At 41.6% G+C, this 16275-nt stretch overlaps 1 protein-coding gene across 1 annotated transcript in view; it reads left to right on the top strand.

Moving 5' to 3' along the window:
- The window catches only part of RFX7 (regulatory factor X7), a 50164-nt gene that overhangs the window by 19645 nt on the left and 14244 nt on the right, over positions 1–16275 (top strand). Inside the window, exons 2-4 of the mRNA XM_042039216.1 lie at positions 2645–2678; positions 9804–9886; positions 10715–10837. Of these exons, the coding sequence (XP_041895150.1) occupies positions 2645–2678; positions 9804–9886; positions 10715–10837 (240 nt within the window). The remainder of the gene's footprint in view (positions 1–2644; positions 2679–9803; positions 9887–10714; positions 10838–16275) is intronic.

Raw genomic sequence — 16275 nt, 5'->3', positions numbered from 1 at the left:
GATGGCTGTCCCCTTCCCACCTTTATCACTTGTCCTTTTATCTCCTGATGTGATGTCCTGCAGTGTCACCAAATGGAGTGTTTCTGTACAGTGCTCAGGACCATGAGAAGGTCACTGTCCCAGTACCATCCCAGTCAAAGGGCTCATTCCTCAGAGTTGCCACTGCTTGATTTTGATGTGGATCACCTCCACTGGAAGGGAAATAAGAAGCATTTTAATCGTTAGGCACAAGCTTAATAAAATGAAACAATGTTAACCTGTGCTCTGGTTAGGAAGCGAGAAACCTCAGTTTACCACTAATAGATTTTAATTATGTCCTCCCAGTATACTCGAGAGCATGGAGCAGGAGATGAAAAAAATTGCTTTTTAAATAGAGATCACACTTATCCCTGCTGAAGCAGTGGGACCTTTCCCTTTTAAAATGTCACAATATCTGCTTGCAGATTGGAGGACATGAACTTGACTGTCCTTTTCGTGCCACCAGTTGACGAAAAGGAAACATAGCGAAGCTGTACTTACTGGCCCTATTATTGCTCCTCTGCTGCAGCTTCTCAACACTGTTGATCAGTGCTGTAGGAGCAGAGATCACAGCTGGAAGAGCCTGAACTAAATTTGAGAGTTTATATTTCCTGACTCAGACTGATATTTGGAGATAAAAGGACAGCTCTAGGGATCTCCTGTCCAGCTGCCTTCTGGCAACTTGCCTCTTTCTCTTTGCAAGAAGAAAATGTTAATGCAAATAGGCATGCTGATGCTCAGTTTGGCAGAAGGGAAGCTGTGCTGGCTGGAGTGTGCTCTCCTGAAAAGCCCAGTGCATGGTGTTGTCTGCAAGTCTGTAGAGGCTGTATTTGGGCTAAGTTTGCTATATCTTTACCCTGCATCCCCTTGTCCTTTATGCACTCTTTCTGCATAAGCTGTCATGTGAAGCTGTAGAAGAGGTTTAGGTAGAAGAATGAGTACACAGGCCTGATTCTTGTTGCCTGCTGCTTTGTAGGAGAGGCTGTTGATCTGTAGCAGCATGGGGACTGTGGGACCGTGCTAGGGGTTGGAGGCAGTGAATAGGTGGAGTCTGGGGTGAAGAAGTGCTGCTGGAGCAGCTGTGTCCCCATGAATTTGGTCAGCTTTGGGTCAGACACACCCTGGCAAAGTTCAGCAGCAGCAGGTTTCTGTGCTTGGTGTCCTTTGACTTTTCTGGTAAAACGGTGGTTTTTGATGAGTGAAATGACATTTAGGTTCCCTTCTTCAGTTGCTACAGTATATGTGAGCATCTTTTCCAAGGCAAGGCAAAGCTTCCATTTTACCATCCTTAGTATTCCCTGTTCTTAAAAATCCCCAGCAGCTCTGCTTTACTGTCTCTTTGGTGTTCTGAGTGTCTACCCACCTGATGGCTTCTCCTACACAAAGTCAGCTGGAGGGGATGTCTGCTGACGTATCTACTTCAGTGAACTTGTAAAATATTTTTACCTGTTGAAATATTTTACTGTATTCTGTCACTCTAACATGAGCAGTTCTTGTATGGGAAGGGGCATCACTATTAGCAGCCTCTACAAACCAGATTTTTAGACTGTCTTGTTCCAAAATGGAAGTCATGTAACAAGCAGGACAACCAAACTCCTGCCTCTGAGCATTTAATGCAACAGTAGATGCTGGTTCCTATCACCACCAGACACTAGAGGCGTTTGTTTTGCTTGTTTCTTACAGTTTTAGTATATCCATCAGCTGCCTTAGTCTAGCTTTGTATGTGATAGCATCCATACAGAAGTAAAATAACTTCCATGAGATGTTTTGTTGTGTGAGGAGATTGAATTATGTTTTATTTCACTAGGAAAAGAATTGCTCTCTGAACTCAAAAAGATGGTTGGTTGATGCTTGTTCAGTGTTCAGGTGTTCAGACTGGGGTTTTCTGTATGGGAAACCTCCTGCTCCCCTTCAGAGCAGTGATAAAATGCCTTCAACTAATGCTGTCAGACCAAGCATGTGAAGTACAGCACCCTTAAGAAGCACAAAAGCTGCTCATGGGTGTGGATATAGGAAGTATAATAAGTTCCATACTGATTGCCCACCTTGGCACATGCACTGAGGTCATTCATGGCACATTTCAATTCAGTCCCCACCCAGTGTCATCTTAAAAAGCCAACTGGGAGGTAGAGAGATTAACTTGGAAAACTCCAAAGTTAACAGTGGAATAATAGTTGTGTGCCTTGTAGCAGCTCTTTGGAAAGCTAGAAATAAGTGCCTTGAAGTGGTGGGATTTACTGTAATATGGGGAGAGGGGGATGTTAATTGTGTTTACGGATAAACAAGTCAAATGCATTTGAATTGTGTAAGAGCTACAATAAAAATGTTGCATGCATCCAGGATGGATATCACTTTGGGATAATAGCTCCTAGTTGCAATGGTATTTCATTAAAAAAATACAGTTCTTATGTAAAAGAACAGAACAGCAAGAATTCTAATAGTTATGTTTGGGTGACATTATATGTAAAAATAGCTGACTGAGTATTATTCTGTAGACTAGCAGGATATTTCAGAGCAAGATATAAAGCCTGTAGTGCAGTGATAGAAATTCTAATATGTAATGGTTTTGTCATTGATTTTAGACTAATTCAGTATTTCTTTTCTCTCTTTCTTCCCTCACATCTAGCAAAACTGTACAATCTAAAGTGGACTGCATTTTGGTAAGTACAACTCCAGAATGCTTTTCAATATTTAATGAGCTGCAGGACCAAAATAGATGACTCTGGAGACTGACAGCTATTATGAAACCTTTCCTTAACAGTACTTCAAGGTACTACCACTAAATGTGATCAAAATTAGTTACCATCTCAGGTACCTTCCCAGAAATGTGCAACACTACAGGTCCTGTTAACTCTGCTGTGCTGCTTAGGGCAGAGAGATCGTTTTTTGAAGAGGGGAAAGGCCCTTGGATTGCAAAAACATCATCTTCATTTGTGCATTAAAATAACAGGATCTAGGCAGTGATAAGAGATTATTTTTGGGAAGCACTAGTTCACAAAGAGGTTTTATTTGGTTTTAATAGTGAGCAGGTTGCGAGTTTCTTTAAATCAGAGTCTGGAGTTTATAAATCTTAGGACTGGAAGGGACTGCTTATCCTGACTTTCTGCCTTCAGCACTTCATCCAGAAGTACCAGTGGATAAGATAAAAAAGTGTGATAGACAACCACCTGGATACTATCAAATAGTATGGCTGAGTTAACTAAGAGTACTCCTCAAAGTCACATTATCAAAGGCTAATTCAGACAGTACTGAATTCTCTTGCCTTAAAATGTCTTAATTTATTGTTGTATAAGATTTAAAGCTGTATTGTGTTGCAAACAAACTTTGGACCCCATTTAACCTCTGTTTAAAAGTTCTTGGATGCACCCAATGTAAATAGGGATGCAGAATGTAATTTTTTTCAACTTTATTCCTCATTGACATTTGTGAACACCAAGCAGGTGCCTTAAGATCTTAACTGTTTTGTATGTGAGTCTTCAGTGCATTTGTAAAACTTTTAACACCAGGTATTTCTGTAGAAAAAAGATGGGAGTTGGTGTAGGTGTTTCTAAGTAGCATTGGAGAGGGAGTAAATAAATAGGAGATTAACCAGTCATCTGCTTTTGTCAGTCTGTTTTAAGAAAATGGAATTACACTAGGACTATTTTTGCATTAAATTATGCAGATTTATGGACTTTATGTACTGAGGTAGGGATTATCAGTTTGTGTGAGGGTACTGGGTAGGTCTCATCCATTGGATTGACAGAGAAGTCTTGGACACAAAGCCGTCTCCATGGCTTGACTTGGAACAGAGCAGCAGTGTCCTGATGATCTAATTTTCTGTTCCAGATGCCTCCTTGTCTGTCCTGCTGATGAGTTCAGAGGAGTCGTGTCAACAGTGGAAAAGCCACTCTAGGTTAGCAAAGGTAGATCTAATGCTGTTCAGGTAGTTTAAAAAAGAAAAATCCAAGATCAGAATAGTTTGACGAAATCAAAATTTAGCTGAATTCTAGCAAAATGGTTTCTGTGTTTTTAGGTGCTTTGGAAAGCTGCGAGCTGCAAGACAGAATCTAAAAGCACGTTGAACTGAAAAGCTGTGGCTGTGTAGCTCTGAATCCCTCTTTTGGTAGCACCAGTCACAGCCCCCATGTGCAGAGCCACACACAAATGTTTGTAGGCTGCCAAGTTCAACACAGTTCAGCAAGGAGAGAACTAGGAAGAAACAGAGGTTGGTGGCAACAGCCTGTTGTGGAGGTTGCCCATAGCAGAGGGCTGTGGAAAGCAGCCAGTGCAAGGGCACTGGGACTGCAACTGCTCATGCAAGAGTCTAGAGTTACCTGCCTTTCACTTGTTACACTGCACCACTCACATTCCGACATACTGTCAGTTTCTAGGAGATCATAAGAAAATCATTGTATACTGTGCAATCCAAAAAAGATAATTAGCAAGAATTGTGGTGTAAACAGTCATTAAAAATTCATTATAACATCTTTTTAACTGTAGTAAACATGTCTAGCAGTAGATTCTCTTAAGACTTTGTTTGTTATATTTGTAGCCACATACTAAGTGAACTTTTGAACCCGATTTTTAGACTGGGCTGCTCCATATAATCACTCAGCAAGAAGGCCAAGGTTTCTTTCCTTAGTCCTCTGGAAAGAGGTCAGTGCTGGTGTGAGAGTGCTGGATCGATGGCCATGGAAACCAGAGCTGCTGGTGGTGCAGGGTGTGTTGGGTCAGCGTCCATCGGTCCTGTGGCAGCAAAGGTGCCACTTGTCTGTTGGGCCCTACAGGAGACAGGCAGAAGCTCTATGAAGCCTTGGCAGCTATGCTTGGGCATTGTCAGAAGAAAGCTGCCATGTATTTTTAGGGCTTGTTTGGAATGTTTAGCACCTGAAATATGTTCCTGCTTCTGCTCAGATAAAGCATATCAAATGTGTTTGTTAGATGCTTTCTAGAATAAAAGGGTGTTTACAGTATTAGTTATTTTCTGTCTTGGTAATATTTCAGACAAGCCATCTGACCTAGAGTAACTTATTTAACCTTTGCTTTTTGTTTCTCTATTCATAGAGTGGGGAGATGATTGCTTGACTACTTCGCTATTTTTAGTTCTAGTTGTTAAATAATAGATGTTTGTTCTGCTGAAGTATGACAAATTTTAGGGCCTTTCCGCCCATAGGTGCAGGTTACATTGCCATTGGCACAGCCTTTTTTACTTTGATTAGAGTGTAACTATAAATACTCAAAATGTGGAAAGAAATAGAGCAGTCCATGCTCTCTAAAACAGTAGTCTTGTGTAAAGCTTGCAGAGTCCCCCTGGCCTTCAGCTCTCCTTACCCAAACTCGAGGGCAGAAATAACCTGTAATTCTGCTTTCATTATGGACATTTGAAATAGTTCAAATTTGAATGACATTTGCACTGTGTACATTACAGAAGTTGCAGGTCTTCTGACTGTTCCTTAGTATATTCTTCCTCTATCTTATTTAAAGTTTGGCCTGACTAGGTAAACAATCCAGAAAAAGCACATGCTTATTTTCTTGTCAACATAGGAGTTGTCCTATGGTAATCCCTTCTGACAACTTTAAAATGAAGCTTGACTAATGTTTGTGACCTGACAGTAGATGAGCAGTCAGAGAAAACAAGGAGAGAACCAATCCACCAAGGTCAGGAAACCTGAAAGATATTAGTTGATTTTGGGGACTCATGTTCAAATCTCTAGGTTCTCTGGTTCAAGCAGAAACATGAATAAATTCTGTTTCCTGAAACACAGATGAAGTCCTTAACCTCATTCTACGCTGAATAGGTCTTTGTCTCTTTGTGCTGTGGAAACCTGCAGTGGCAAGTTAGTGTCTCCCAGAATGGAAACAGATAATCAAAACCTGGTATTTTCATTAAAAAAACCCCTACCCCACAACATTTTGGTCATCCTGGTTTATTTCACAGGTGTTTATTTAGCTCAATCAAAATGCCTGTTAGAAGGAAAAAGAAAGTTGCATCTGTTTATATGAAAATCTTGTTCTATGTCAGTCTTAGGCAGCAAAAGGACATTCATTTGGAGCAGATCTGTGTGGCCATTGATTTGTGGTTTAATTTGTTTGCTGCTTATTTTAAGCATTTCTGTAGTTACCTATCTATATTTGGTAACTGTCAAAACAGAAATAGTAGATATCTGTTCCTTTATATGTTACTGAAAGTCTTTGCTTAGCTGTGACTTGAGGTTTCTAATTCCTTGTTCTTAGTTTTTCTGTCTCAGAATATAAGATCACTGAGATATTTTGAGTACTTGATAGATTTTTGGCTACATTGAAGCCAAGTTGGGAAAATCAGTATGAGCACTGCCTTCTCCCCATCTTCATTGAATCTTCCTTTGTTTTATATGATTGCAGTTGCAGGAGATAAAGGTAACATGTGAAGAGCAAGAGTACCAGAGGCGATGCTTTGTGCTGGCTTTATACCTCAGTCCTGCAAGCAGTTTAGCATGCTTGTGCATTTTTCTAATGCAACTTCAAGAAATATGATTTATAAGTAGCCTTTGGAGAATTAGACCGTCTTCATCTGATGTGATAGAACCTGTCAATTAAGGTCAGGATACTTCAAGCAGGATTTTTACTTAGATCCTTTTAAGTAGCAGAAAAGGTTTCCCCAGACGTTGCACAGGCTCTGTGGTTTTTAGAACAGTAGCATAAACTTCAACGGGCTGAACAAAGGGGAGTTTGTCCAAGATGGTGCCAGCATCATGTTCTTCCTTTTGATGCTGTGACCCTCTTCCACTCTAATGACCTATTTTTTCCACTCTATTGACCTATTTGGAGATTGGGGAGGGAATTTATAGTATATTTTGTGTTGTTGTTTCTTTTTATTTATTTCCACATGCATGCAACCTAGCACAAAGAAAAGCTCAGAATGAATGAACCTTTTTCTTGGTCAGTTAGTAGGCCAGCTGAAGTGTTCCTCCAATTTCCCAAATTCTGTGATTCTGATTACATTAAAAAATTGGAAAGTTTTGATGCTTTGAACAATTGCAGTAACAGTAACTGCAGTTACTACTGAATTCACCAGACCTTTAGCATTGAGAACTGGTGGATGTCAGCTGAGATTGAAGAAGAAACTGTACTTAACAAGACTAACCAAGTTTTGAGGGTTTCAGAAATGTGTAGAGAAAACAGCCTAAACAAAACAACGTTTAACAAATTTTAACTAAACAAAATGCAGTGTTTCCTGAATGTACTTGCACTGACTGTCACACTCCATCTCCTTGCTGCCACTTCTTCAGTTTTAAGATGATTTTCTCTAAATAGATTCAGTCTCATCTAATAAGCTTAGGTTTATCTAATTATCACCCAGGTAGGATTACTTCTGTGAACTGCCTGTGACTCCTCTTAACTCTCCTGTTCTGAGGAGGTCCTGCCTTCCCAGGGCTTCTCTGCTACTGTTACTGAAAGCTGAAGGACTTGTGCAGAAAGTGCTGCCTTGGGCCAGGCATGGAAAGGAGTGGGGTGTGAGTGCAAACAGTGAGATACCATCACTCTCCAGCTGCCTCTGCTAAAGATGTGAGGAAGCCATAATCCTCAGCCACCTCATCTGTAGGGATGCAGTTTTGCTCATGGGAGAGTCACCAGCTCACTCACATCCTTTGAAAAAGGTTCTGCTAACATAATCCCAGTCAAATCTTTCCCTTTTTGTTGGGGATTTTTGAAGTTTTGTTTTTCTTTAATTAGGGGGGTTGACAGGTGGGACCTGTGTAGTAGAGTGGCTCAGACAGGGCCCTTCACGCAGCCCCTTCCTCCTGCCATGACACAGGAATGGCTTCAACTGCGGTGGGCACTGAGACTACTGCAGTGTATTTTGATAAAAGGTTTAATATTTCTTCTAAACCCTTGCCTTCTGTGTTGTGCTCGGGCACATTAGATTTGGAAGGGAGAACTTGTCTTCCACTTCAGTGTTGGAGTCATGGGGCGGGGGTGGGGGGGGAGGGGGGCAGGATTTATTTTGCCTGGGATGCTTTTTTCTCATGGATTAGTGCTTACCATGCAAGGTAATCCTACCCAGAGAGTGCCCTTTGGTGTGCTGCTTGGGCTTTTGCCATTTAAAACAAAAAGAGCTAAGTTCCTTGGACAAGAGAATGTCTAATAATGAAGTAAAAATTTTCTTGTTAAATTTCTGTCTTCTCAAAAATTACTAATTTTCTGTAAATTCTTTCTTTGGAGAACATTGACTTTGCAGTAATGGGCTTGCTAAAGTAACACCCACCAGTTTAAATGCTGTGATTCATACAGGAAAGGAAGAACAGAGAATTTGACAAAATGCACCCATTATTAAGAAATACCTCTCTGGATACTTGGTGGTCTGAGTACCACTGCGGTGTAAGCTGCTGCAGAGCCACACAGAAATTGATGTCAGCAAATTTCAGGAGTTTGAGGAAAAAAACCCCAACCAAATGGTGTGGTTTGATGCAGCTTATAAAAGCAGCACATCCAGTGTCTGTTACCTGTGTGCTGCTGGAAGTGTTTCTCTTGGCTCTGGGAAGGTCTGTTGCATCGCTGGTGGCCCCATTCTGTGCAGCAGTTCTGCAGTGTGGTTTGCTCGCCGGGATTATTGAGGCCCTGCGCTCTCCCAGCATCCTTCCCTGGATACTGTGTCCCACCAGTCCTTTCCCAGGGTCTGGGGTTAGGGAGGAGGAAGTGGGACCTCCTCTTTCTGGTACTGTTGTCAGTTTTGTCCCAGTAAGGTTGGTCTGGACATGACTGGGTCTGGTAGGGAGCCCCAGTTTAAAGTGAAGTTTATGTTTTTAGTTTCCCCACTCCATTCTGCTGAAGTGAGCCACTCCATGTTGGTCCCTCCTCTTTTCTCTTCCTTCTGGAAAATGTTACATTGGCAGTAAGACACCAGTAAAGACAAAGAGAATTAGCAGTAATCCAGAAGCTGCATTCTGACTTAAAAAAGGATCATGTGAGTCTCCAACTCTACTGATGGTGCACCGCCTTGGGCACTGCTTCTGTAGCATCTTCCCGAAGGAAACCCCCTGTGCTCCCTGCTGCATGGCTTTCCTTGCACTGCTGCCAAGCAAGCCCTGAGCATCTTACCTCAACTGATTTTCCTTCTATTTCTAAGTCCATGTAGCTGGTTTCAAATGACCAAAAGCTGGTCTCTGTGTAGGAATCACTGGCTGCGTACACTGGGTAAAACCGCCCCTCATGTCTGATCCTCAGCTGGTGTCCTCTGGAGGACTCTGGCATCACTGAGATGGATGTTAACTGAAGGGCTTGTGTGCATTAACAGTTTCAAATAACTGATTTCCAGAGGAAACAAAGAAATACATGTGTATATAGATAGGTTTTAAAATGACTTCATTAAAGCCTGTGACACTTAACTATTAGTAAATATAGTGGATCACTGTGTCAGGTCTGGTATTCCATGTTGTTACATCATAGCTGGATTCTCAGAGGTGCTTCATGTGTGCTCTGACAAGACCAAGTTTTCGTGTTACATGTCTGGTTACAGAAGTGATCAGTTGTTGACATTTTTTCAGATTCTACTTTTATTGCATGTGAATTTTGTAATTGTAACAAGTGCTTTCTGGTGTGTGATGATGTGTAAATAAAATAGGAAATCACATTTCTAGTCACATAGTGCTCACAGTCATGTTCTTTCATGTAAGTAAATATATTCTTGTTTGAAATTACATTATTTAGGAATACACTTGTCAGATGACAGTTTTTAGCTGTCAAGCTCAACTATTCTTATTTGCTTTTTTCTCCCCTGCCTCTCTCCACCTTTTGTTTTTTCCAAACCAAAACACCTTATCTAGCAAGAAGTTGAGAAGTTTACAGATCTAGAGAAACTCTACCTCTACCTTCAGCTGCCTTCGGGTCCCAACAATGGAGACAAAAGGTATGTGTGTGAGTGGAAGGGTGAGCAGCTAGTACTGAAGAGTTGCTTTACTTCCTGTGGCACCTAACTGCTGAGGAGTCATTCACATGACGTTGGTAGCAGAAGCAACCTTTATTAAACATTAAGTACTCTTGTTTTCCTGAAGATCAGGTGTTGGGGTTTTTTTAAAACTTTAGGTTATTTTATTGCATGAAAAGGTGTAATTATAAATCTCCTAAAATGCAAGAGTCATCAGAGAAAGTGTTTCACAGTGTAAGTGTAATTGTTCCTTCACTGTTTATGTATGAAGTCATAAAATAGCAACACAAATGTGATGGTGGATGAAAGAAAAAACTGATGGTATTTCTGGTAATGCTTGTTTGACTAAAGGAAGTTCTAGAAAACCAACCTGCAGATCAGTGTCACAAAATAAACGTGTTCCTGGTAGGATGGTTATAGGCAGGCAGGTGCCTATAGGAAGCACATTGAATATCTCCTGGGAAAACTGGGTGATTCCAGAGGACAGCTGGCAAACTAAGTGGGCAGAAGCTTAGAGGTGGCCAGTAAGGAATAATAAATTTAAGAGGGGAGGTAGACCTCTTACCTGTCACTGTGTACTGGGAGCTGTGTATCAGTCAAGAAGCGGAGCATGGAGTCTCTTTGTTAAACTGTGGATGAAAGAGGGAGAAACTGCTGCCCATGGCTCAAGGAATAGGTAAATGCAGGAGGTGCAGGCCCTCTTTGTCTCTGGTGTCTCTCCATCTGTGTGGGCAGACAGTTATTAAGTCTTGTAAGTGAGGAGGAGCTGTAGAGCCATGTCTTCATCAGCACTTCTCGTTCTCTCCCCAGTGATCAGATCTCCATGTCGTCCAGCCGTGCCCAGCAGATGCATGCCTTCTCGTGGATACGCAACACCCTGGAAGAGCACCCTGAGACATCCCTTCCCAAGCAGGAGGTTTATGATGAATACAAGTGAGTGCCATACATAGGACTTTAGCCAGTGCAGCGTTGTGTGACACTGACTCTGCAGGTACCCCACTGGTGTGCGTGGATGCGGCCTGATGGACCATGCTGCTGTACCTGAGAATACGGTAGCTGCTCTGTGGCAAACTATATTCATTACTACTGCCTCTGGAGATAAGACTGTGGTGTTTAAATTGTGCATTACATGTACAATTGCTGAAGGAAGTACTTCTTAACAAGTAAATATCTGTATGAATATTGGTTTTGTGGGCAGTGTCACAGTTAAAAAGCATCGGTTACTATCTTACAATATGTGTTGGTCTGCTTGTTTGCATACGTATATGACTGCCTTGACAAGGGTGAGGGGTTGAATTGTTCCCTATAGATGCAGCTATTTTGCACGTACAATCTTGCCCATCACACCTTTCTTTCCAGAATAATGCATAAATATTGGGCCTTCCTGCAGCAAGCCTGATTTCTACAGAGGCACAATGTATCTGAATATGTATGAAACCAGTAACCAAGGCCACTGTGAGTCTATGTTGTCAAGTCTCAAAGCTACCGTGTAATGAGAAAGCAATTAGAAGCAAGGGAGAGGGAGCTGTCTGATGAAAGCTGGATTTGAATTCATTTACAGAATGTACCCTGTGGGGGAGGGGGAAAGAAATAATCATCCTCAGCCCAGTTGCCTGAAGATGAGTAACAGATTTATGATCTAGTATGAGTATTTCCATAATCTGAACGATTACAGTAATTTGCAGGGAGCTGAATCCCTTCACCTCCTAAGTGCCTACAGGATTCACCCCATAGTAATTGTTATTGCAGGGTTGCCTTCTGCAAATATCTCGTTTTAATTAACTCTCTCTGCTGAAGTGTTTTACTCTGATTGAGCTGAAGCATGATGGCATTGGCTTGCCTGGGGTTGATAAACATGCACACACCTATTTCTGAGCTCCTGCCACGGCCGGGAGCGGTGACGCAGCCTGGCAGTGCAGCCAATGGCACAGACGTGCCGGGGTGGCCAATCCCTGAGCAGCAGCCACTCGCACAGACACAGCAACAGTGGCAGCTGCTGTGCGGGAGAGAGATGGGAGCCTTATTCTTAAATATATTTCTTATTAAATAATTTATGGCCTGCTTCAGCAACAAATCTGCTTGGCTTCCATGCTGTGCCAAGCTGCAGATGCCCGGAAATATCATCATCTACAGATTGCGGAGTGTGAAATTTGGATGGCTTTGTATGTAGCTGCATCAAGTATTTGTGTATTGTATTTTTTTCCCTAACAAAATAAGGGTGGTAAGCAAATATTCAGGAAAATATCAAATGTTTGGAATCTGTTCTCCTTTGAAAGCTTCTGTTCTGTTTTTAAAACATTCAGTTTCTTTGAATATTTTCATGAGCTATTCTTACACACCAAAGGAGAAGTAGTCTTGGAGTGCGATGTGGGGAACAGGCATATAAATATGTGAGTTAGTTTTGATAAGTCCTTTTTCTTTACCTAAGGGTGCTAAGACCTCTCAAAATTCATTTCTGTTATATTAACCAGTTACCATTTCTCTCTTCTGTGTGCAGAGATGGATGTTGCATGAGCTCACAGTGAGTAAGCTTATGCACTCTGCATGTGTAAATCAAAAGTGCAAGGCTTCAGAAGAGTGCTGCATCATACCAGCATCTTCATTCCTGCTGTATATTTTGGTCGAAATAAATTTTGCAAAACTACTGGCCTTCTGCATCACCTTTCATATGGTTTGGGTTTTTTTATGAAGAGGGAAAGACAGAAGCTTGCACTCCACACAGGTTCACCTTTGGCAAGTGTTGATAGTATTTTCAGCTCCTCCACATTTCAGTAGCCTCTTCTCACTGGGCTTATTCCGTACAGCAACTCTTCTTTCTGTTTTGTTGCTCTTCAATTTAAGTGTGAATTCATCTCTCTAACTGGATAAAAGTGAGTGGATTCATCTTTCTTTTGAAAGGGATAAAATAACTTAAAAATGCATCACAGTATAAGGCAGTAGCACTTGGGAAGGCTGAGAGCTTGCAGCTGAATTTTAGAAAGGGGGTAGATGAGAGCTGGTTCACCTCTTGTTGGTGCTGTGATGCTGCTTGTACTGACAGAATACATTGAGCTGTAAGAAGCTGGGTTTCTGTTGGGTGCTCACAGTTCTGTCAGTTTCCTCTGGGAGTTATGTGGGAATACAGGCTGGAAAGTGTGGGAGCTTAAGGGGAAGTGCCCAGCATGTTATCCAGTCTGCAGTGAATGGGTGCTGCTTCCCATCAGATCCTTTCAATGTTTTCTTGTAAGTCAATTTTACTTGGATATCTTGTCCCTGTTAAAAAACATTCTTCTGCACACAGCCATGTATAGATTTAGCTGAGTTTATTATTTCAAGTCTAAATGCAGTCCTGCAGTACTTACGCAGCCAAAATCCCTATTTGCCCACAAAACAGTTTGTTGAGCCTTCAGTAAACACTTGAGTCCTCTTATCTTACTTTACTGCCATGACGCAAGGGAAGAAAGTCATTCATATTTAAGTGTGGTGTCCTGAAGATTCACTTGATACGCTTAATATGGATTAGGAGGTCTTTGAGTCATCCTGTATCTCCTTCCTTTAGTCTGTAAATCATTAATCCTTGCTTTACTGGCTGCTGGGCCACTTGGTGCCACCTGATGCATAGATTACATGTACTAAGTGTTAAGAATATTAACCAACAAGTTAGAAGAACATTCAGAAGCTAACACAGAAAAGGGCAGTAGGTATAGGTATACCATGTCTGTTGAACACATAAAGGACACACGGTACATACTAATCTTGTTGGTTAGTGCTTATCCAGTATTTTTATATAAAATTCCCGGATAGGAATAGGATGGGACCTCTTGTGTTGCAAAGTCTAGTCCCATGTCATAAGCAACTATCCATATATTCCTTTGAAAGCCAATCAAACTCCATCTAAAGCAGTTGTTTCTCACCTCTGCTGCTGTTCTTGGGAGTCCACCTGCAATTTCATTTCTCTTATGGTTTTCAGACATCTGGTTTTCATCCTACCTGATTATTTGGACTGATTTATGTGCCAGCATTGTTTGTCAGTTTAATGAGAGCCTACCTCTTTCTAAGGTTCTTGGCTCTAACCCATTTTTGGAGACCAGTTGTTTTGGGGATTGGATAAACCAAGAACTCTGTTTTGTTTCATTTAATAGGTTCTTAATCATTTGCTATTCATGCTGTTTTTTTCTGCCCAGGAAGCTGTGTAAGCTGGGCTGCATAGCCTGTCTTTATCAGCTTTTTGGTTAATTTTTTTTTTCTTGTGGTTTAATTGAGGTGCATTGCCAGAGTATTTAATGTCTGGAGTACATTCAATTCAAACATCTTACCAAAAAAAAAAAAAAATCATTTTCTTCTTATCATGTAGGGGAGCTCTATACAAAGGAACAAAGTGTCCGCGTGTCTGTTGTCATTCCTGTCTCTGCTTAGACCTTCCCTCCAACCCCCCCCCCCCCCGCCCCGGTCTGTTTCCCTCCCACCCACCCTTCAAAGAGCAAAACAGCTCCTGGGCTCAGCGATGTGCCAAGAGTGCAAGTAGCAGAGAGAAGAGCTTCAGGGGAGAGACTCCTGGTATGTGTTGTCAAGTCAATGAGAGACCACAGATGAACATGGAGGTCCTCGGCTAAGCCAGGAGGGGGAGGGGTGATGTGGGATGATCTGTCTGAAAACTGAAATTCCATTATAATACTGATGGCTCAGAAATTACAAGCTTGCAGGAGCTGCCACTATGGATACAAGGGGACTGTGTAGACTGTATGTTTTTGCTGCTGGCAAGTGATTGTCTTAAACCAGATGTGCTAGACTTGAGGAATGGATAATTTTATTCCCTTTTTATTTATTTATTTTCTCCTAGGGAGGGAATAATTTTAACTTTGAAGTTAATAGATTGGTAGGTCCCTAATCCTGGTGTTTCACTAGCTTGTTCTTTTGGGTTTTTTATTTTGCTGACATTGTTGAGTTTCAAAGATACTGCTGACTGTGGCAGAGAAATTTGGAGAGTCCTCCTTTGAATGGTATTTGAGACTTAAAGTCTTGTAATCAGTATCAGTAAGCAACAGAGACCCACCTTCCAGGAATTTTCAGACCAAAGTTTGAATCCATGGAGGCCTGGCAAGATGCAAGGGACAAAAACCACACAGAGATCTATTTGCATATCTTTACACAGAAAGCAGTGTGATTCGTGTGAGGATACAGTGAAGCAGGAAGAGAATTCCTTTGTAATAACTTCAGAGGGACATATCTAGAATCCAGCTTCTGAGTGACATTCATTGAAATGTGTAGGTATATAAATTGGATATAGAGCTTCTTGATGTTCCACATAAAAACTAGACTGATGCCTGACATAGTGTACCAGGTTGTAGGCAACGTGTCCTGGTTTGGACAGAGTGGCCCCAAGACATGGGGGGAGGCTCTACAGGGGAGTGTCAGAACCAAAGAGCGTTGGTCATCATCAAAATCATTACATCTGTGGTGGCGCTTTCTGAGCGGAGGATACCAACCTACAGCCAGGGAAAAAGCAGCAGATACTTGCTCTGTAGTAACTAGTGTTTTTACTGAGAAAGTAAAGGCAATGGAAGTATCTCAAGAAATATGTACAGCTTTCTACAGAGCTACAGATTGAAGAGAAAACATTTTGACTGGCCTCCTTGGATGCAGGTTGTGACTAGGTGATGCTGGGGATGAAGTATCTGTTTCAGACTGCTGCTTTTTCTTTGCATCTGCCTGAGTTTCCAGGGGTTTGTTTGTGTGTATGTACCTGATTAGAGCAGCAGGCAACTCTGGGGTGTGAAGTCATTGTTTTTCTGCTCTCCTGCTGATAACCACACTGGATCATGTACAGTCACCTTTTCAGAGGCAGGTTGTTTTTGTATATTGCTGGTAGGATTTCTCACAGGAAAGGAGGTCATTGCTATCTGGTGCTGATGCTGTGGCTGTTGGAAATCTCACTGAGAAGGTTTTACTGGTACGTTTTAGGCCACAGCACATCAACGTGAAACAGTGCAGGGAGTTGCTGTCTTTGTGCAGCCTTAAGCACTTCCAGTTCAGGTCCTGGTTTTCTCCTTTGCTTTATGTTTCTGATTTTCCAGAACATTCACCTTCTGCAGCAAAATCAACAGTTCTTGTTCTCTGCCTCAAGTATTTTTTAAATGTCTCAGATGCTGAAACAAAATTCTTCCTGCTGCTTTTGAGAACTGAAGACAGAAAACAGTGCCCATTTGACTAGAATAAGTAAAGTTGGCAAAATAATTACTTTTTGTTTCTTTATTCCCCTATATCTTCGGGTTGTATACTGAGTCGCATGATGACGTTCATTTGCAGCAGCAGTTGGAATCTCTGTTAATTTAGGACTGTTAAATAGGGTCCTGTAATCAAGCAGCTCTCATGGTTCAGTAGGGTCACAGTGG

The sequence above is a fragment of the Corvus kubaryi genome, unplaced genomic scaffold (genome assembly GCF_017639235.1).
Source record: "Corvus kubaryi isolate FWS band 111438036 unplaced genomic scaffold, C.kubaryi_AGA036_p1.0 37394, whole genome shotgun sequence".
Lineage (NCBI taxonomy): Eukaryota > Metazoa > Chordata > Aves > Passeriformes > Corvidae > Corvus > Corvus kubaryi.
Note: the sequence above shows the minus strand (reverse complement) of the source record. Positions and strands in the feature narration are given on the sequence as shown.